At 35.9% G+C, this 22,556-nt stretch overlaps 1 protein-coding gene across 2 annotated transcripts in view; it reads right to left on the bottom strand.

Annotated features, from left to right (window-relative positions):
* Positions 1-22,556, bottom strand: part of PRIM2 (DNA primase subunit 2) — a 342,309-nt gene that overhangs the window by 266,640 nt on the left and 53,113 nt on the right. For both annotated transcript variants that reach the window (XM_049652857.1, XM_049652858.1), the window contains exons 6-7: positions 13,935-14,036; positions 11,695-11,832 (exon numbers count right to left, since the gene is read on the bottom strand). In XM_049652857.1, the coding sequence (XP_049508814.1) occupies positions 11,695-11,832; positions 13,935-14,036 (240 nt within the window). The remainder of the gene's footprint in view (positions 1-11,694; positions 11,833-13,934; positions 14,037-22,556) is intronic.

Genomic DNA, 22,556 nt, shown 5'->3' with positions numbered 1-22,556 from the left:
ATGAGAAATGCCAGGGTTTGTTGTCAGCCATGGGTATGGACAAAGAGGGAACTTAAAAAATGAAGAAAAATAACAGCAGCCTCATTTACCATCCCCTACTTCTACTCCCCAAAAAAGACAAGGTCAAGGAATTGTTCATATCTAAGAAAGAGCTCTGCAAAATCCAGACCAGAGTTGACATTTTCTTTGAAACTCTGAGATCTCCACACTAATTCATCCCTCTCTTTTCTATGCAACCTCTGTACTTTTGCTTTTACTGACCACAGTGTAGCATGGCCATTTATATCCCTCTCCCACTGCTGCTCCCTCTCACACTTTCTGAGCACCCTAAAGCTTAATCATACCTGTGTTTTTGCCTGGCCAAAGGTGAACACTCAAGAAAACGTACTGAATGTGAATAAAAATCTTTTTGTAAACATTACATAACTATCACAAAATTAAATGACATCTAGTTATAAAAGAAAGCCAACCTGATTATAAATAAATACTTCTTTTTAATATTTACTTTATCTGGCACATATGTTAAGTATTATAGGTAAAAGAGCAAATACAGGATGCAGCCAATCCTACTTCTACCAGACAAAGTTGGTTTAATTAATATAATATTTTACTTTGGTTAAATCCTGTGTCCTGTGTATGTTTTATATATATCTCCCTCCCATTCTCATTCTTTCATTAATGATGACTCAAACCTTTAAGAAAACTAAAATTCAGGAGCAACTTGGTGGTTCAGTCCATTGAGCATCTAACTTCAGCTCAGGTCATGATCTCATGGTTCCTGAGTTCAAGCCCCATATCGGGCTCTCTGCTGTCAGCACAGAGCCCGCTTCAGATCCTCTGTTCTCCTCTCTCTCTGCACCTCCCCTGTTTATGCTCTCTCTCTCTCAAAAATAAATAAAACATTGGGGCGCCTGGGTGGCTCAGTTGGTTAAGCATCTGACTTCGGCTCAGTTGATAATCTCACGGTCCGTGAGTTCGAGCCCCACATTGGGGCTGTCAGCACAGATCCTGGAACCTGTGTCAGATTCTGTGTCTCCTTCTCTCTCTGCCCCTCCTCTGTTTTTCCTCTATCTCTCTCTGTCTCTCAAAAATAAACAAAAATAAATAAATAAATAAATAAATAAAGCAAGCATTTAAAAAAAACACTAAAATTCCAAATGGTCTAATCAGTACTTTTCAATGCCCAGTCACTGTTACAAATTACACTCTAAACATCTAATCAATCCTCAAACATTTTTCATATTCCGAGCTCCCTTGTGCAAATTTTTTAAACTGGAAAACTAAATATAACACTGTATGCTATATGTCAGCTAACTGGAATTAAAATTAAAAAATAAATAAAATATAAAAATACTTCATATTTTTAAAAATTGGAAAACTAACAGGTGATGCGTCTTTCCTTGCAGTGACTGAATAAATTTTTGCTCTAAGAGAGTAAAAATGTCAAAGATTTGAATTTACAAGTATCCCCCCCAAAAAAAACCTATTTCAGTATTCAGCTGTTTCCTAGCAACTGAATCTGCTATTTTCTCATCACAAGTAAGTAATAGGGATAAAAATCTGTATTTCAGTATACTCAGATATCAGTTAAAGCAATGCAGCTGAGCAAAAAAATAATAAGTAAACCATAAATAATGGCATAAATTTATGGCATTTTCTAACCAATCTAGGCTACAGCCTTAAAATGGGTAACTGTAATTCTTAAATATGATAAATGACCTGAGAAACAGGAGTACTTATGAAAGAGTGTAGGAGGGATCTTTTCTGTGACTGGGGGTAGGTAGGGTGCACAGAGGACAAGAGGTGACCACAAAAATAGTAACCTAAGAATTACTCTAGAGAGTTAGTCCAACTATGAAGAATGAAGCTGATATTCTCAAGGTGGCTAGAGTTTAAGCCTGGTTTATGCTGCATCATGAGAGTTTCTAAACAAAATACAAAATTCATATCTTACATACTCCAGAGGAAAACCGTCAAAAGAGTTAACTACTGCAGCCAACTGAAGGAGTTCTTCAGAAGTGTTTTGAGGTTATAAACAGTTGCACTTAACACATTATCAAGATTTAATTCTTTTATAAACCGTACACTAAAGTGCAACCTCAATTTAACTTTAGCTTCCTCGATATAGCCAGAGAAAATATAAACAGGCAGTTCTCACAAGGTACTTCATCAGATCCTGAGGACCTTTTCTGCACAAGGCACTGTGACAGGCTTCAAAGATAATTAAGCTGAATACAGCACAATGCCTACAATGGAGAAGTAGAGTATGGCTCGATCTCTACCCTGGTGAATTCTACATTTAAAACACGTAATGAAAATATTTATTGAGGGCAAGTGAGAGAAAGCAGTAGAAGGGCAGAGGTATTTGACTGGGCCGGGGAGAGGCAAAAAAGTGTAGCAAAAAGGAAGGCTACTGGACTTAACGAGCTTGGGGAGACCTGGGTCCTTTATTAATTAGCTGAATGAATTCTGATAAACCATTCACCCTTTGTGAGGCTAACCTTTCACGGGCAAAATGAAGAGACATTGCTGGTATTTACTGAGAGCCTCTCATAATAAGAAAGCATTGCACTAAAGTACTACCATACATAATAGGACAAGAAAGCATGCCCACTGATATCTATAAACTTAGAGTTTGCCTTCTAGTCACCAAGAATCAGGGCAAGAAAGCACAAATTATTACCACATAGCTCTAAAATCCCTTCCTGCTCTAAAGAAATCTGTGTATATGTACCGCTAACATTTCCTGGCAAAAAGCAAAGAAAACGTGAAATAAGTGGTTCATTAAAATTCTTGCCACCAATAATTTCCATAAACACAAAATGCAAAACTGCACTAAGCACTATTGGGGGAAATAAAAAGAAAAGTCAAAACCTCTTAAAATACTATTCTTCCCAAGAACTAAACCCTTCAAATGAGTATCTAAAAAATATACAGCACTTTGCAACTTTTAAAAAAAGCACTTTCATATACATTACTGATTTTCCTCAGTGAGTAAAACCTTTCTATCAAAAATCTAGAATATTTCACTAAGACAAGAAAATAACTGTTACTGAATCTTATTCTGTGAATGGTGCCAAAAGTCTCATTTTGTAAAGTAAAATACAATTGGTGAAAAAAGCCAAGACTGATTTGTTCATTTGTGGTATCCAACTCATAGCACCTGACTGATCCCCACACCCAACCTTGAAATCGTTTGGTATTTGATCCTCTTCTCTCTTTATTCTTTACTTCTTAGAAATTGAACCCACTATTTCGTGTTCAAAAACTTCACAACCATGTGTGACTCCCAAATCAATGTCTTCGTCTCCAAGCACTCTTCTAAGTTTCAACCCAGATTTACTAGAACGCCCTATTAGTCCAAGAAATTCAACACACCCAATACGAAAATCATTTTCTCTCTCAAACAGCTCTTACATTCCTATTGCTAAAACACATCTCCAATGGTAACACCAGCAATTTATCAGTATTGTTTCCAAAATGGATAATGAAAGATGACCTACTGAGATAGGGAAAGAAATTATTAAATATCTATTCCTATTTTCTTCTAATTCTTTTTTAAAAGCACCCTTTTCTAATATCTACATCTGTACATTAAAGATGTGTGATATTTTAACAGGGAGTATACCAAAAATGTCTGGAAACCATTAGCATACAGACTAAAACTCAAACTCCTTAGCCTAGTGATATGCATTGCTACAGTTTATCTTCTACTATTCATCACAGGCATTAAATCTAAGCAAACAAACCACTAACCAGTCCCCAAACACAGCCCAGACATTCCAGCAACCCAATCATTTAGCTTTACTGCTCTCTGCAAACTGTTCATCTCCCTATAGCAAATCACCTAAAGCCAACGTCAATTCCATCCTTTCTCAAAATTCCCTGTGTTGAGGAGACAAAACTATCAGGACAATCCCCATTACCAACCTAGTCACTGAGTCTTTAATGTACACACTTTAGCTCCCCCTACTAGATAAGATAGTTCTTAAGGGTCAAAGCCCTGTCTCATAAATTTCCCATCTCCCTTAGTACCAAGGCACTTATATAGTAAACCTGACATATGTTTAAAAAATGCTTGTTGAATGGACAAAATTGTAAGCTGGACATTATATAACGCTTAATAACAGTATATATTAATAAATTAATACCATTTTTTTTTTTATTTTAGAGAGAGAGCACAAGTGAGGGAGAAGGGCAGAGAGAGAGGGAGAGAGCTTAGTGTGGAGCCTGACACGGGGCTCAATCTCACAACCATGAGATCATGACCTGAGCTGAATCAAGAGGTGGATGCTTAATTGACTGAGCCACCCAGGCGTCCCTAACTGTATCTTTTTAAGGAGTTGTATTATCAAGGGATTTATATTTTTTTTAAACTGAGCAAATATTAAAAATTATATTAGGGTCCGGTTACAGAGGAGGCATAAAGGTTGAATTAGGAGCTGAGATACAATGAATTGATAACTAGTTAGGGGAAAAAGAATGAAGGAAAGATATATTTCTTTGCCTCACATAACAATTTTAGAAGTTTTGGCCAGTTCTTTCAGCTAATAGTTTATTTTTTTTAATAACTTTCTGTTTACCCACATATTGTTTTGGGTACTAGGGACACAGTACTTAACAAGATAGATAGATGAAATTTTTTTTTATAAAGCTTATTTTGTAGTGGAGGTAGACAATTACCAAAGAAATAAACAATAACAATATTATATCTAACATGAAGGAGCCAGCTGAACAAATACAGAGGAAAATGTGTTTTAGGCAGGAGACAATCATGGCACTTTTGCAGAATAAAAAAGGCCAGTATGGCTGGAGTGTCATGAGCAAGCAGAAGGTGGTACAAGATGGGACTACGGTAACTATCTATAGGACAAATTCATTAAAATTAAGTCAGAATCCACTAAAGTGGAACATGGACATACCCTATTTACCCTACATTTCCAATCCTAGGCATATAACAACAGAACTGTGTTTTCCAAAAATGTCCTAGAATGTTTGGAGCAGCAGTATTAGTAATAACGAAAAGAAAGAAAACAAAACCAAATGTCTCTCAACAACAGAATGAGAAAATACACTAAGTCAATCAGAATTGAGATGAATCAAAATCGTGGATTACCTAACAGGATCCAATAAAAACAGCATATCACCAGTTTTATGATATTCCTGCTCAAGATGTATAACTTGACTCTTAACATGCAGAAACATCAAACAAATCCCAACAGAAATATTCTACAAAGTAACTAGCCTATTTTCTTCAAAAGCAACGAAGTCATAAAAGTCGAAACTAAGAACCTGTTCCAGACAGACTAAAGAGACATAACTAAATAATACATGCAATAGAAGATTGGATCCTTCTGAAATAAAGGACATGACAGAGGCAACTGTGAAACTTGAATGGGGTCTGGGGATTAGCTGGTAGTCATGTATTGGTGCTAATGTGCTTATTTTGAAAGGTGAACTGTGGTTATATAGGAGAACATCTTTGTTTATAAGAATTACACCCTAAAGTACTGGGGGGTAATGAGACATCAGGTTGGGAACTTATTCTCAAATGGCTGTGGCAAAAAGCTAGTTTTTTACTTGTAACTGTTTTTGAATTGCAATTTCAAAATTGTAAAAGATTATCAATTTTGTTTAAAGTTATTTCGGGGGGAGAAAAGAATAAGCAGGAGGGAAGCAACAGAAAGGAATTCAAAGTTCATATGTTACGTATGTTTTTAATGTGTATTTATTTATTTTGAGAGAGAGAAAAAGAGAGAGTGCAATCAAGGGAGGGGTAGAGTGACAGGGAGATAGAAACAATCCCAAGCAGAGAGAAATCTCTGAGCTGTCATTGCAAAGTCTGATGCAGGGCTCAAACTCATGAACCGTGAGATCGAGAGTCAGAAGCTTAACCAACTGAGCCACACAGGTACCCCCATATGCTGTATTTTTTACCAACAAGATACAAAACTTAAATGCAATTTGCTGAAAAAAATAAAGATATTACTAACTTAAGAACTTAAAGAGTTTGCCCCTGGGACACATGGGTGGCTAAGTGAATTAAGCATCCCACTCTTGGTTTTGGCTCAGGTCACGATCTAATGGTTCTTGGGTTCAAAGCCCCATAGCAGGCTCTGTGCTGTCAGTGTAGGCCTGCTTAGGATTTCTTTCTCCCTCTCTCTCTGCCCCTCTCCCTCTCTCTCTCAAAATAAATAAACTTTAAAAAAAAAGTTTGTCCTTAACCTCAGTATATTTAGAGGTTGCATCCTCTGCACAAAACAAAAAAATAAACTTTGCAAAAACCTGCACATATCCTTTCTACATTAAATTATTAGAAAGATAAACTGAAAAAAAACTGAATAGCAAATATGCATGTGCCCATTTTTTATTAGTAAGAAAAACTTTCTTTCAGAAGCACCCGAACAATTCAAATTTTCAGCCAAATTACATATGCTATGTACACAGACTAACAATTTGGAAGAAAAAAAAAAGAAAATAAAACTTTCCTTTTCAAAATCTTTTCAAAACTTTTCAAAATCAGCACAGGGATGTTACCAATACTCTAGAAGCTTTCTGCAAATGTACGATGATATTTTTGGTTGTCATGGGAACTGGGGAGGGCCACTATTAGCATTTAGTAAATTAGAGCTAGAGATGCCCAACATCCTGAAAAGTATACAGCTGTTTAACACAAAGAAGTGCTGTCCAAAATGTCAGCAGAGAGAAAAATGGGTGAACAAAACCAGTAATAATAACACAAGGGGAATGGGCAACCAGGAGGCAAACATCAGTGTTTGCCACAGAGATTCATAGCAGTGAAAGACACTATCTTCATCTGTAAATAGATGATGGTCCAACATAAGTCACAGACAACTAAAGAAACTACTTAAAAACATCAACTATACTGAGGATTTTTTAAATATGAAAAATACAGAATTAGAGAGAAAGAAGATTTAAGTTAGTTAACACCTATGATACTAGGTGGTTTCATTAACTGCCTTATCAGTCAAACCACAGGTAATATTTTAGTCTTCGCAAATGCTGAAATAGCTGAATTATACATGTTTAGGTAACCCCGGTCAGTAATAAAAATTATTTATGCCAGAAAATATAACAATTTTTAATTCAAAAGAAAAGGTTGGCCTATCATTCTACTGTGTGTATAGGTATAAAGAGTAACATCACAACTTTAAAGTTCTCTTCTGCACCAAGTACCAAAAATAGTATTTTTAAAAACTAAATTCCTATTAAAAGGCTATTAACTATTACTATTAACAATACTGCAAAATGTGTATTTTTATTCAAGTATAATAAACATACAGTGTTATTTCAGGTGTACAATATAATGATATAACAATTCTATATATTGCTCAATGTTCATCTTGATTAGTGTATACTCTTAATCCCCTTCGCCTATTTCACATAACCCCCACCCACCCTCCCTCTGGTAACCATCAATTAGTTCTCTGTATTTCAGAGCCTGCTTCTTGTCTCTATTTTCCTTTGGTTTCTTAAAGTCCACATTAAGTGGAATCATATGGTATTTGTCTTTCTCTGACTTATTTCACTTAGCATTATACCCTTTATATCCATCCATGTTGTTGCAAATGGCAAGATTTCATTCTTCATGGCTGAATAATATTCGTGTATGTGTACATCTTCTTTACCCATTCATCTATCAATGGACAGTTAGGTTACTTCCATGTTTTGGCTATTATAAATAATGTAGCAAAATGTAAGGGTGCATATATCTTTTTGAATTAGTGTTTTCATATTCTTTGGGCAAATAGTAGTGGAATTGCTGGATCATATGGTAATCCTATTTTTAATTTTTTGAGGAAACTCTATAGTGTTTTCCACAGTGACTGCACAACTTTGAATTCTTATCAACAATGCACAAGGGTTCCTTTTATTCTGCATCCTTGCCAATACTTGTTTCTTGTGTTTTGGGTTTTAGCCATTCTCTCAGGCGTGAGGTGATATCTCATTGTGGTTTTAATTTGCATTTTCCTGATGATGAGTGATGCTGGGCATCTTTTCATGTATCTCTTGGCCATCTATATGTCTTCTCTGGAAAAATGTCTATTGAGATTCTTTGCCCATTTTTTATCAGATTATTTTTCTGGTGTTGAGTTGTATTAAGTTCTTAATACATCTGGACATTAACTCCTTATCAGACACATTATTTGCAAATCTCTCTCATTTGGAAGGCTTTTAGTTTTGTTAATGTTTCCTTTGCTTTGCAAAAGCTTTTTATTTTGGTGTAGTCCCAATAGTTTAATTTTGCTTTCCTTTCCTTTGCCAAAGGAAACTACCTAGAGAAATGTTCCTACAGCTGATGTCCAAGACATTACTGCCCGTTTTCTTCCAGTACTTTTATGGTTTCAGGTCTCACATTTAGGTCCTTCATCCATTTTGAATTGATTTTTATATATCATGCAAGAAAGTGGTCCAGTTTCATTCTTTTGCATGTAGCTATCCAGTTTTCACATTTACTGAAAAGACTTTCCTCTTGTATATTCTTGCCTCCTTTGTCATAGATTAATTGATCATCAAAGCATGAGTTTATTTCTGACTCTCTATTCTGTTCCATTGATCAATATTTATATTTTTGTGCCAGGATATGACTGTTTTGCTTACTATAGCTTTGTAGTCTACCTTGAAATCTGAGATTCTGACACCTCTTTTTTTGCTCTTTCTTCAGATTGGCTATTCGGGGACTTTTATAGTTCCATACAAATTTTAGGGTTATTTGTTCTAGTTCTACGGAAAATGCTATTGGCATTTTGATAGGGATTGCATTAGTTCTGTAGATTTCTCTGGGTAGAATGGACATTTAAACAGTATTAGTTCTCCCAATCCATGAACATGGAATATCTTCCCCTTTGTAGATGTCATCTTCAGTTTCTTTCATCAGTGTTTTACAGTTTTCAGAGTACAAGTCTTTCACTTCTGTTGTTCAGTTTATTCCTAAGCACTTTATCTGATTTGTTTTTTCAAATACCTTTTTTGGTACTTGATTCAGAACTTCAAGATTACGTGATGTGGCTCTTTTTAAGCTATACTAATTACAGTTAGAAGTATAGGCCAACCTTTCCTTTGGAGTTAAAAAGTATATTTTCTGGTATAAATCATTTTAATCACTGACTGAGATTACCTAAATGTGTATAATTCAGCTATATCAGCATGTGGGCGTGATTATAAACAGAAATGTTTCCTTGGGGCGCCTGGGTGGCTCAGACGGTTGAGCATCCAACTTCAGCTTAGGTCATGATCTTGCAGTTCATGAGTTCGAGCCCTGCGTCAGACTCTGTGCTGACAGCTCAGGGCCTGGAGCCTGCTTCGGATTCTGTGTCTCCCTCTCTCTCTGCCCCTTCCCCACTCACGCTCTGTCTCTCAAAAATGAATAAACGTTAAAAAAAAAAAATTAAACCAAAATGTTTTCTTAATTTCTCTTTCAGCTACTTATTATTAGTGTATAGAAAGGCAATATTTCTGAATATGAGTTGTATATCCTATGACCTTCCTGATTTCATTTATCAGCTCTAGTAGTTTTTTAGTGGAATCTTTCCGATTTTCTACATACAGTATCACGTCATCTGCAAAGAGTAAAATTTTTACTTCTTCCTTACCACTTTGGATATCTTTTATTTCTTTTTCTTGTCTGACTGCTCTGGCTAGGACTTCCAAAACTACGCTGAATAAAAGGGGGACAGTGGACATCCTGGTCTCATTCCTGATCTTAAGGGAAAAGTTCTCAGTTTTTCACCACAGAGTATTATGTTGTTATATGGCTTTTATTATGTTGAGGTAAGTTCCCTCTAAACCTGTATTACTGAGTTTTAATGATGAATGATGTTGTACTTCTCAAATGCTTTTTCTACATCTACTGAAACAATCATATGGTTTTTACCTCTTTTTGATGTGATTTATCACATTGATTTGTGAATATCAAACCACCCTTGCATACCTGGAAGAAATCCAACTTGATCCTGGTGAATGATTTTTTTTAATGGACTGTTGGATTCAGTTTGCTAATATTTTGTTGAAGATTTTTGTATCTATGTTCATCAGAGATATTGGCCTATAGTACTTTTTTGTAGTATCTTTGGTATGAGGGTAATGCTGACCTCATAAAATGAACGAAGCTTTCCTTCCTCCTCTATGTTTTGAAATAGTTTGAGAAGAATACATATTTACTCTTCTTTAAATGTTTGGTAGAATTTGCCTGTGAAGCCATCTGTCCCTGGACTTTTGTTTTTTGCGAGTTTTTTGATTACCAACTCAATGTAATTGCTAGTAATGAGTCTGCTCAAATTTTCTATTTCTTCATGTTTCAGTTTTGGAAAGTTAAATGCTTCTAGGAATTCATCTGTTCCTTCTAGGTTGTTCAATTTGGTGGCATATAATTTTTCATAATATTCTCTTACAATCCTTTATATTTCTGTGGTGTTGGTTGTTACTTCTTTCCTTTCTGATTTTATAGGAGTCCTTGCTCTTTTTTTCTTGAGTCTTGCTAAAAGTTTATCAATTTTGTTGATCTTTTCAAAGAACCAGCTCTGGTTCTGTTCTATTGTTTCTTTAGTCTCTATTTCACTTCTTTCCACTCTAATCTTTATTATTCCCTTTCTTCTACTGGCTTTCAGCTTTGTTTGTTCTTCTTGACTTGACCACTACTGTTATTATCCTCCCTCTTAGACCTGCTTTTGCTGCATCCCCTAAGTTTGGGCACTGTATTTTCATTTGTTTCCATGTTATCTTTTGATTTCCTATTTCTTTGTCAACCCATTCATTATTTAGCAGCATGTATGTAACCTCCAAGTATTTGTGTTCTTTCCGAGGTTTTTCTGTGATGATTTCTAGTACTATATTACTGTGACTCCAAAAAATGTATGACATGATTTCAATCTTCTGGAATTTGTTGAAACTTGTTTTGTGGCCTAATGTGATCTATTCTGAAGACTGTTCCATGTGCACTTGAAAAGAATGTGCATTCTGCTATTTGGGGATAGAATATTCTGAACAAATCTGTTATATCCATCTGGTTCAATGTGTCATTCAAAGCCACTGTTTCTTACTGATTTTCTGTCTGGATGAGCAACTCAGTGATTTAAGTGGGGTGTTCAGAGCCCCTACCAAAACATGTATATTTTTTAAGATGTTATCACTTAATTGTAACACTTGCAACAAATCCATTGAAAAGCACTGATCGTGTTATTTATTCAAACAGCTACCACCAATTGCATTCAGCAGGTTGTTTACTGCAGCCCTAGCATATCACTGGTTTTATTACTTAATATAAAGACTTTCTTCTACATTACCCTCTACTGACACAAAATACCAATTTAGGACAGAAATCTAGGTGTTATATACACCACAGGCCACAACAAATGTGAAGGGCCTTATATGAAATGCATCTCCAAGGAAAAAAGGCATGACCTTGCAGACATAACCCATAGAAGCTTCTCACAAAATTAATCAGCTCACTATTAGTATTACTATGAGAAAGATAAGAAAACTAATTATGGGCAGTAACAAATAAAAACTTAGTGCTTCCAGAATTACCAGTACATCATAAGCAATTTGAATGTTGTTATAAAAATTAAATTAACTTATTTCTTAAGAAGTGTAGAACAAAACTACCAAGGGAATATAATTAAAACATGTGTATGTGGACATAAAGTAAAAACAGAAATAAAGTGAAATACTTACTGCCAAAGCCTTGGACAGCTTGGCTCTAAATTCATTCAGGACAATTGCCACAATATCTTTAAGTGGTACATAAGCAAAGCCATCTTCCAAATAGACTTTCCTTCCTCGGAACAAATCCAGAGCATCAGCAAAAGGGATCTGAATTCATGTGAAAAAGGGAAAGTAAGTCGGTACCTGTCATGAAATCCTTCTAAGTCTTCATACATACTAAGTCTAAACAAAATACTTCCTGCGAGAAATTCATTTGTCCCAGCAGATTAAAAAAAAAAAAAAAAATCTATTTTTTAAAGCTAAACAATAAACATTAGGAAGAGATGACAGCCAAAAATGTGCTCATTTCAGAGTAGATGATTTGAAAAATAACTTAGTATGCATTATTTTACTCTTAACTCATGAATTTACAAATTAAAATCCTCAGAATTTTAAACTCTCAACTCAAGCCCTCTAAGCACATTGCATTCCCCTCATATGACATTTTCCACAACTTTATTCTGCATCTATTATCTATATACAATATGTTCAGTGCTGAAAATTACTAAAGTAATTCCAAATTTCTTCATCTGTTTCCATTCTTTCTCCAGAAAACTATACTGGAAAAGCTAATCTCAATACCAAGAAATGGAAATAGTAAGTGTTCAGTTCTGCTACTGAAGTATTTGCCAGTAAATACCATTAAAAAAAAAAAATACCACTCCACTTGGATTTTTTAAAATCCTAAGACCTACCCTAAAATTTTATGATATGAGCAGAATATGGTATTAGTAAACTGAAAATCATCCTCTCTCTACAATATAGTTTTTCTTTTTAAAAATGAGGTTAAAAAATCAGGTGAAAGAAATAATCCCCAAATTGCCTAGTCACCCAAGTTTTAGAGGAATTAAATCAATATGCCTAAGATTCTTCCATATATCCAATACCACCACCCAATAAGCAAATCATGTTTTTTTTAACAGATCTGTTACTAAAGTTCATCACAGTCCTAAAGTTCATCACATAGTTGGGAAAACAAGACAGACACATATGGGAAGTCAAACAGCTCTACAGGGTGGTATGTGTCTGACACAGCACCAAACAACTTACACAGAACATATTAGAGGAAGAGGTTAGAGGGTTTATTTCAATGATGCAGGGAAGAGATGGGGATAGTTTGGAAACATGAGTTCTAGTCCAAGTTCTGTGACTGACCAGACTTATGATTTCTACACATTTAGTGAATGCTTCTAAACCATGGTGGCCAAATCTACAAAACGGGGGAAGGGGAGAAAGGGATGGTATAAATGACCCTTAGGGGTTCTTTAGCTCCAATATTCCATGATTCTAGATTAAGGTAGTCACAGTGGAAATAAAAATGCCCAAGGAGAAGCAGAAAATGATGTGAAGGCAGTTATGGGAAATGTGTGGTATGGGAGGAATAAATGTTGATTCCCATACTCTAAGTTTGGGAAGCTTACTGAATGGTGGCCTAATGAGTAGAAGGCGGAAGCCTAAATAGGGAGCTAATGTGGAAGCAGGATTTTAAACTACTGGCACTCACCAACAATAATCAGTACATCCTTTTCAAAGGAAATTGTAGTGTTACAACTGTCAGATTTTAAAATCACTTTCAGCTCTCCCCCTTCCCCTTCTGAATTATTCAGTCCAAAAGCTGTTCACTGGGTGCAAGCAAAGTAGGTACCTGTGCTGAGGAATAGAAGGCAGCAGAAGTGGCCTGGTTCAAGAGGTCAGAACCTGAGTAGGTTAAAGAAGGTCTTGCCATGAGAGAGCAAGTAGGCAGATGGCATCATAGCCCAAACAGAATTAAGAAAGAGTGCAGGTGGAGAAGACAGTCCAAGCATGGCATCAGAGCCCAAGAGTGATGTAAAAGGCTATCACACAGCAGTGATCCAGAACGAAGTGTTGAAGTCAAGTAGACTTCAAGGAGGGGAGAGTACTCCTGCCAGTGCAACTCAGCGTGACGTGTAAAAGCCTAAGCATTGTGAGCAGAGTATTTCTTGAAGAGAATGGTCTGCCTTGGCAGGGTCAGAGTTCCAACAAGGTTACAAGGGTATGTAGGCTATGTAGGAGGACAGCCCAGCACAGAAGGGTTGGCACACCCTCAGTGGGGTGAAAATGAATTCTGCACAGGACAGAGAGAAGCTACAGTGACCAGAGGCTATACAACTGTATTAATTAAATACATATATAAAGCTCAATGTGATATATTTAACAAAACCCAGGAAGTATTTTAAAAGTTTATGTACCTTATAAACTGACTCCAACTCCAACTCCGACTTAGACGCACTCGAAGAGGTTGATGAAGCAATAATCTCATGTTCTCGGAGACTCCTCTCTTCATCACTTATCTAAAAGGAAATACATTTTATGTGGTTTAAGAAATTAAAATTTTTAAAAGAAATTAAGCCTTCATTCAATAAAACACTTTCCTATTCTAGTAAAGATACTGTACTTTCACAAAAATTTTTTTTTAAAATCCTGATATCTCAAATAATTCCTAATAGGAGTACTAAACCATTAAGAAAGTCAAAATATGAAAGAAATTTTAAATTCAACATACTTTCAAATTCCTACTCTGCCAATATCTTTTTTTTTTTTTAAGTTTATTTTGAAAGAGAGACCAAGAGTGCATGCGAGAGGGGGAGGGGCAGAGAAAAAGAATCCCAAGCAGGATCCACCCTGCCAGGGAGGAGCCTGACATGTGGCTTGAATCCATGACCAGTGAGATCATGACCTGAGCCAAAACCAAGAGTCAGATCTTAACCAACTGAGCCACCCAGGCACCTCTACTGTGCCAACTTCTGAGGACATATACCACAAAGGAACAACAGCAAAAAGAAAAAGTATTATACTAGGAAAGAAATTATAATAAAAACACAGGCTAATACAGACCAAAAAGAACCATAATCTTAATTCAAGAGTTATATTAATTTCTTAAACTATGTATTTGCAGGGGCACCTGGGTCACTCAGCTGATTAAGTATCAGATTCTTAATTTTGGCTCAGGTCATGATCTCACAGTTCATGAGAAGATAGAGCCCCGGGTAGGGCTCTGTGTTAACAGCGCAGAACCTGCTTGGGATTCTCTCTCTCCTCTCTCTCTCTGCTTCCCCCCTGTTCGAGTTCACGTACATGCTCTCTCTCAAAATAAACATACATTTAAAAAAAATGCGTATTTGCATTTAAGAGTGGTTTAACTGTTTTGTGGGGTTTTTTTAATGTTTATTTTTGAGAGAGAGACAGACAGACAGAGTGCAGGGAGGAAGGGCAGAGAGAGAGGGAGACAAAGAATCCGAACTAAGCTCCAGGCTCTGAGCTGTGCACACAGAGCCTGATGTGAGGCTCAAACTCATAAACCATGAGATCATGACCTGAGCCAAAGTTGGACACTTAACCAACTGAGACACCCAGGTGCACCAGTTTAACTATTTCTCAATTTTCTTTTTTTACCAATTTAAGTTTTTTTAATGTTTATTTATTTTGAGAGAGACAGAGCATGCATGCAAGCAGCGGAGCGGCAAAGACAGAGATAAAGAGTCCCAAGCAGCCTCCACGCTGTCAGTGTAGAGCCCAATGCTGGGGATCTCATGACCTGAGCTGAAGTCAAGAGGATGCTTACCCAACTGAGCCACCCAGGCACCCCCTAAAGATTTTACTCTTAAGTAATCTCCACACCCAACATGGGGCTCAAACTCACAATCCCAAGATCAAGAATCATGTGCTCAGGATGCCTGGGTGGCTCAGTCAGCTAAGCATCCAACTTCGGCTCAGGTCTTGATATCACCGTTCACAGGTTGGAGCCCCATGTCAGGCTCTCTGCTGTCAGGACAGAGCCCACTTCAGAACCTCTGTCCCCCTCTCTCTGCCCCTCCCCTACTCGTTATCTCTTTCTCTCAAAATAAATAAACTTCAAAAAAAAAAAAAAAAAAAAGAACCGTGTGCTCTACGGACAGAGTCAGCCAGGTGCCCCTATTTCTCAATTTTCTAGCCATACACAACAACTTCAAACTTAAACTACCAGCTTTCCTAGGAACAACTATAGATCTACTAGCTCAGACCATTATGTCTTCAAAAAGGAAAACACTGATCTGACTGGGTAAGAATTTCAAACTTTGAGAAAAAGAAAAGATCTGAAAATGAAGATAAAATATAAACAACAAACTGAAAGGAATATTTATATCATTTAACATCCAAATTACTCTCAATAAACCCCTAGGTTGTAAGGACATAAGTACAGTAATCTAAAAGCAAAACACAAACGATAATCATATAAATGACAAAAATAAAAATAAATTAAAATTCCATTCATTTATAATTGTCCAGATGATCAGCCTTTGTACCTTTCCTGATCACTTTTACAGTGATCTACATTGGTTAAGATTGGTTAGGTTATACTACAGTTAAAGAATTTGAAATTTTTAATGGATTAACAAAAAATGGTATTTCCTGCTTTTCTGCATGTTCGTGAAGGGGTGGTGGAAAGGCGGCAATGGGAAGCAGGAACACTTCACTACCAGTGGTTCTCACCACGCAATCAGATAGCTTTTGGATGCTCCAATCTCCTGCATAATGGCAAACTGGTTCTTTCTAAAAGTTATACAGGTCAACTCCACTCACATTTCATTGACAACAGCAAATCTTACAGGTGTGCAATGTCCAAAGGAGCAGGAAGTATAATTCTACTACTTGCCCAGAAAGAAGGAAACCAAATTTACTGGTGAACAGCACCAATGATTATTGCAATCCATTCTTCCAGTCACTAATTTACAGTTCACTCAACTTATGCTACAAAATACATTCAATCCCATCACAAGTGAAATAATCTAAAAGTTCTATTCAGTAATGGCATTAGTCTCAAAGTTCAGCATCTGTGGATGATGCTTGGTGGTCTCTGTATTAGAAAACGATAAAGCTTCTCATTTCAAAGACAAGGTATCTATCCTCTGCACGTGCGTGCACACACACACACACACACACACACACTCAATAAACAGTACTAGAACAGGGACAGAATAACCATGGTAAACATTCCTATTTAGGACAGCGAAGAATGGGGAGGGGAGTCAATTAAAATAATAATGCCATATTAATTTATACCTATTAAAAAGGCAAAAATTAAAAAGACTTAAAAACACAATGTCAGGACAATCTTTGTGTAGCGCACTTTGACAATACGTATCAAAAAGCCTTAAAACAAGCAGACCCTAACAATTTTACTTCCAGAATTAGTATGAAGTAAATTAACAGGACAAATACAAATAAAGGAATAATTTCTTTTCATCACAATATTATTTATAAAGTAAGAAAAAAAAAATCTCAATGTCCAACAACAGGTATTTGGTTAAAGAAGTAGAACATGATGTTTCAGTAAAGCAGGCTTTATAATTCAGGTCAATCTCTCACAAAAATCAAAGAAAGAATACTGATAAAAATTTTAACAGCATCTTCTTTAAAGCACAGATTAATATTCATATATAAAGTCAGATTCAAATGAAAGTGGAGTATCTAACAAAAGATCCCCCTACTTAAATGCCATTAATGAAATCCCAAGCCTTGAACATGTTTTAAAGTGGTCCTTGGTTCAAATACTCCAGACACCTGGCAGAAACAGACTCAAATCCTCTCTGAAGGGAAACACATTCCAGCATGCCTGAAACGATTCCTGCAAATACAGCTTCAAATACAATGTCAATCATATTGTCTTTTATAACAAGGTTGACAATAAAACATCTCTTCATGAGCAAAGAGAAAAAGACTCAAAGTATATAGATAATAACTATGTTAATATGTGTAAAGAAAAGACAAATATGACGATAGCTATATGAATGGGAAACTATAAAAAGTGATTTGCAAAAGAGAGAGATTCTAGAAACAGAAAAAAAACTCAGGAACAGAAATATAAATTCAGTGGAATCATAAAAAAAACCTCTTCAAGTTGTAGTGATTGTGGACTAGGTAGGTGATTCAGACCAATCCATCTGCATCAAAGTTCTCACAGGTTACTTGGGAACTGTCAGACTAACAGGTACGCCTTGTCATGTAAAGCCCGCTTTAATATTTGCTAAATTCTGGGAAAGCAGCTTCATAGAGACCCTGCCAAAAGTGGTAACTATGCCCCACTCTCTAGCACACTGAAGGACTTAATATTTGCTAAATTCTGGGAAAGCAGCTTCATGGAGACCCTGCCAAAAGTGGTAACTATGCCCTACTCCCTAGCACACTGAAGGACTTAAGTGGGTATGAACCAGAAGTTTATCAGCCTTCATATGGAGTTGCAGCCAAGTATTCAATTATTAGTGGGACAGGGACTTCAGATTTTAGATTTAAATTAAAATCATCCTGAACTAGCACTTCCTACAATCCCATGAAAGAAACAAATGAAAATCCTTTGGAAGAAAGACAATCCTCCTCGGCCTCAATAAATATGGTCCTCCAAATAACTTCCCAAATAGTCTCTAGCACACAAAAATAACAAAGTACACAAGGAAGTAAGACTCCATCAACAGGAACCAGATAGGTAAGACCAAAAAAGGGTAAGGACTGAAAAAGAATAAAATAGTCATTATTCACAGATTGTATGATTAGTATCCTTAGAAAATGCAGAAAAAGCCACAAATAATTAGACCTACTGAACTAATTAAACAAGATTTCTGGAGACAAGGTCAAATACAGAAAAACCAGTTGTATTTCTGTATGTCAGCAGCCAAATTCAATAATGGAACTTTTTAAGGTTACTCTTTACAAAAGGATTAAAACTATCAAGTACCTAGGAATAAATCTAACAAAAGACGTACAAGGCCCCCACAAAAAAAAACAAAAACAAAAAAACAAAAAAAAACTATGATCTTACTTAGGGAAATTGGAGAAAACTAAAAATAACAGAGAGATATCCCATTTGTGCCAGAAGACCAAATATTGCAAATGTACTGCTTCTCCTCAAATTGACCTATAAATTCAAAACACTCTCAAAATTAGAACAGTTTCTGCATCTCTATGTGTGAACATTTACAAGTTGGTTCTAAAGTGTATATGGAGGGGCACCCTGGGTGGCTCAGCTAGTTGAGCATCCAATCTTGATATCAGCTTAGGTCATGACCACACAGTCGTGAGATCAAACCCCACACAGGGCTCCATGCTAAGTGTCAAGCCTATTTAGGATTCCCTCTCTCCCTCCCTCTCTCTCTGTCCCTCCCCAGCACGTGTACACCATGCTCTCTTTCTCTAATAAATAAATAAACATTAAAAAAAATTATGAAATGTATATGGACACACAAAGGCCCCAAAATAGCCAAGACAGAAACAACAAAAAAAGATAACCACTTCAATGGAAAAATAAGCAAAAAACATGAATAGGCATTTAACAAATGAGAAAATTTAAAGGGTCAATAGTTCTATGAAAAGTTGCCCAATCTCCTTGGTCATCAGGTAAGCACAAATTAAAACTACAGTGAAAAACTCCATGACCTAACACTATACAACCATTAATAGTTAACATAAAAAAAAAAAAAAAAAAAAAACGTTGGTGAAGGTGTGGAGGAATTGGAACTCTCAAAGATTGTTGGTGGAAATACAAATGGTGCAGCCACCTTGGAAAAAGATCCACCACTTGGTTATAAAACTAATGACAGCTGCCACTATGACTCAAAAATCTGACTCCCAGGTATCTACCCAGGAAAAGTGAAAACATATGACCACAAAAAGACTTATTTAATCCCACTTATATAAAGTTCTAGAACAGGCAAAACTTCATGTGGTAGAAAAAGATGTGAACAGTGGTTTGCCTTTTGGAGGGCAGGAGCAGGGATTTTCTGGGAGGCTGCATGCAGAAACTTTTAGGGCTGACAGTTATGTTCTGTTATCTTGGGAAGTTTGAGTTGCACACGTTTATGCATCTGTCAGAACTCATGAATGGTGCACTTAAAATTTGTGCATTTCATTGTACGTAAGCTTTACCTTAAATAAAAAGAGAACTGTTAACAAACACTGAATTTCAGGATATACAGGTGGGAATTGTAACCACTTCTGTAACTTACTTAGAAATGGACTTACTCTGAAATGGATAGATACAGGAATGGAAAATAAGTGATAAACAAGTACAGTAAAATGTAAATTGTAGAATCTAGATGATGAGTACATATGGGTATTCACTATAAGATTCTTTCAACTTTTCTGTATTTTTGAATCTTCTCACATTACAATTTGGGGGGCAAAATAACACAATGAAGGTATTACTACTCACCAGAACTAAAATTAAGTTGGACAATACAGATGAATGTGTACAGCAATGAAATTCTTCAAAACCCACTGACAGCAGTACAAATTTGTATAAACATTTTAGAAAATCTGGCATTACCTTATAAGTTGAAGGTAAACATATCCCACAACCTAGCAATTTTTCTCCTAACTATATATACTAGAGCAGAGATAAGCAAACTTCTTCTAGGAAAGGCCCAATAGTTAAAATTTTAGGCTTTGTAAGCCACAAGGTCTCTTTCACAAACACACTGTTTGTCCTTATGGAAAGGAAACAGCCATGTATAAATAAATGGATACAGTTGTGTTACAATAACACCGTATTTATGTACTCTGAAACTTATATTTCGTATAATAATTTTTCTTTAATAAGAAATCCTCTTTTAATTTTTTCAACTAATTAAACATGTAAAAACCAACCTTCACTCACAGGCCACACAGAAACAGCAGACGGGATTTGGCCCACAGGCCACATTTTGCTGAACCCTACCCTAGAGGAATGGATTTCAAGCAGTACTATTCATGAGAAACACCTAAAAGGTTTGTTAAAATAGAAACTGCTGCACCCGGCTCCTACAGTTTGATTCATAATCTCTAGGGCAGGTCCCAAAAATTATCTAACAAGTTCCCAAGTGATGAGAATGTTCCAGTTCTCAGACCACAGCCCTTTAGAGAAGCATACATACAAAGAAACATGAACAAGCACTTATCATATAATCATAAAGCAACATTATTCACAACAGCCAAAAATTAAAACCCCAAAATGCATCAAAAGCAGAATAAATGTAATATATTTGTAGTATAGACTATGCAATAGCAAAAATAAACTTCACACACTATGCATAAATCTTAAAAACATATTAAGCAAAATAACCCAGATACAATATAAAACATAGCCCATTGCTCCATTTACATAAAGTTTTGTTTTAGTAAGAAAAATTATACTGTTTAGGGATGAACACTCAGGTGGTCAACTCAAGAGAAAAAAAGGAAAGGAAATGATTACCATAAAGTCAGACTTCAGTGGTTTCCTCTAAGAGAGAGAAGACAACTAGTTGAAGGAAAACACAGGAGGAACACAAGGATAAGTATGAAGAGTAAGAGTAATGCTTTATTCCTCACCTGGATGACAGACTAGTGTTCACTTAATAATAATCTACTGAACTGTATCTTTTTGTTTTATATATATTTTTCTGGATATGTGTTAAACTTCCTACTCTTTAAAATACTAAAAAGGAAAACAGAACTATACCATAATGAAATATTCTACACTTGGTAAAATTCTTCTTAAAATTATGACAACTTATGATTATTGTTATAGAAAAATATCCATGAAATACTGTTAGCTGAAAGTAAATTAATACAGTTAGGTGAGGACAAATTAAAACAAACCTTTAAGAGATTCCATGCCAGTATCTGTGCCTAAGTTTACGTGTTGGGAGAAAGTTTAGACCAAAGTAAAACTGTCTAACTCTAGGTAAAGGGATTACATATTATTTTTATTTTCCTCCTTAAGCTTGCACATATTTTAGTAAATTTATTCCTTACCCATTTCATGAATGTTATTATAATGGTGTTTTTTAATTCAATTTCTAAATGTTGAATGCTTTCTTACATATCCTTTTACTTTGGAAGAAATTGTTGACTAGCTTAAGTCCTATAAGTATGAGAGTGACACTACAGAATCACCACTTTGCCATGGCTAATGATTTCCATATTTATCCAAATCTGTTGAGTCTAAGGTTAATGTTGCTTAACTACTAATATTAGTTAAGCTTTTCTTTCTCTGTGTTCCCTGAAAGGTAAAAATCAAGCATATTCTGAAAGCTACCTTAAAAGGAAATCTTAACCTGGAACAATGTTATGTTACAGAAATTAGGAAAAGAACACACTCTAGCTGAAGTGAGGCGGGGCCCAAACCATACCCATTCAACCCACCATCACTCCATTCCTGCCCTTCCGTTGCCCATTTCTATAGAGCACAGGCAGAAAAAGCTCTACAAAATAGTTAAGTAATAGCACAAACCATACCATGAAGAGAATGCTGGCACTACAACTGAAACAGAATCACTGGCTGGTAGACAACTATCTCACCACCGTGTAATGGCTTAAAATGTCTGCTCACCAGCTGTTATATGAAAGCTGAAATAAAGTACAGAGGAGGCAGTTTAGGTGTGTCCACCCATAGGTTATTAAAAAGCCAATGGAGGGTGAGGCCCATGCATACCATCTGCTAATTACACTAATTTATACTATTTCATTTAATCATATCAACAACCCTACAAGGTTGATATTATCTTAATTTAATTAATAGAAATAGAAATCAAATTGGATCTTCAACTAAAACCTGACACTGAAGTTCACAAGGCCACGCAAGCAGTCTCCAAATAAACAAGATGATGCTCTGCAAGAGAGGTGAACAAACATGTAACATCAAGAAAAAGTCGTTGATTAAAATCTTCAACTTTTTAATTCACCAAAAATTCCTTTTTGGTAATGAACAGGATAAAAATACCAACACTAGGGGCACCTGGGTGGCTCAGTTAAGTGTTAAGTTAAATTGGTTAAGCGTCCGACTTCGGACCAGGTCATGATTTCACAGTTCGTGGGTTCGA

The sequence above is a fragment of the Panthera uncia genome (assembly GCF_023721935.1).
Source record: "Panthera uncia isolate 11264 chromosome B2 unlocalized genomic scaffold, Puncia_PCG_1.0 HiC_scaffold_24, whole genome shotgun sequence".
Lineage (NCBI taxonomy): Eukaryota > Metazoa > Chordata > Mammalia > Carnivora > Felidae > Panthera > Panthera uncia.
Note: the sequence above shows the minus strand (reverse complement) of the source record. Positions and strands in the feature narration are given on the sequence as shown.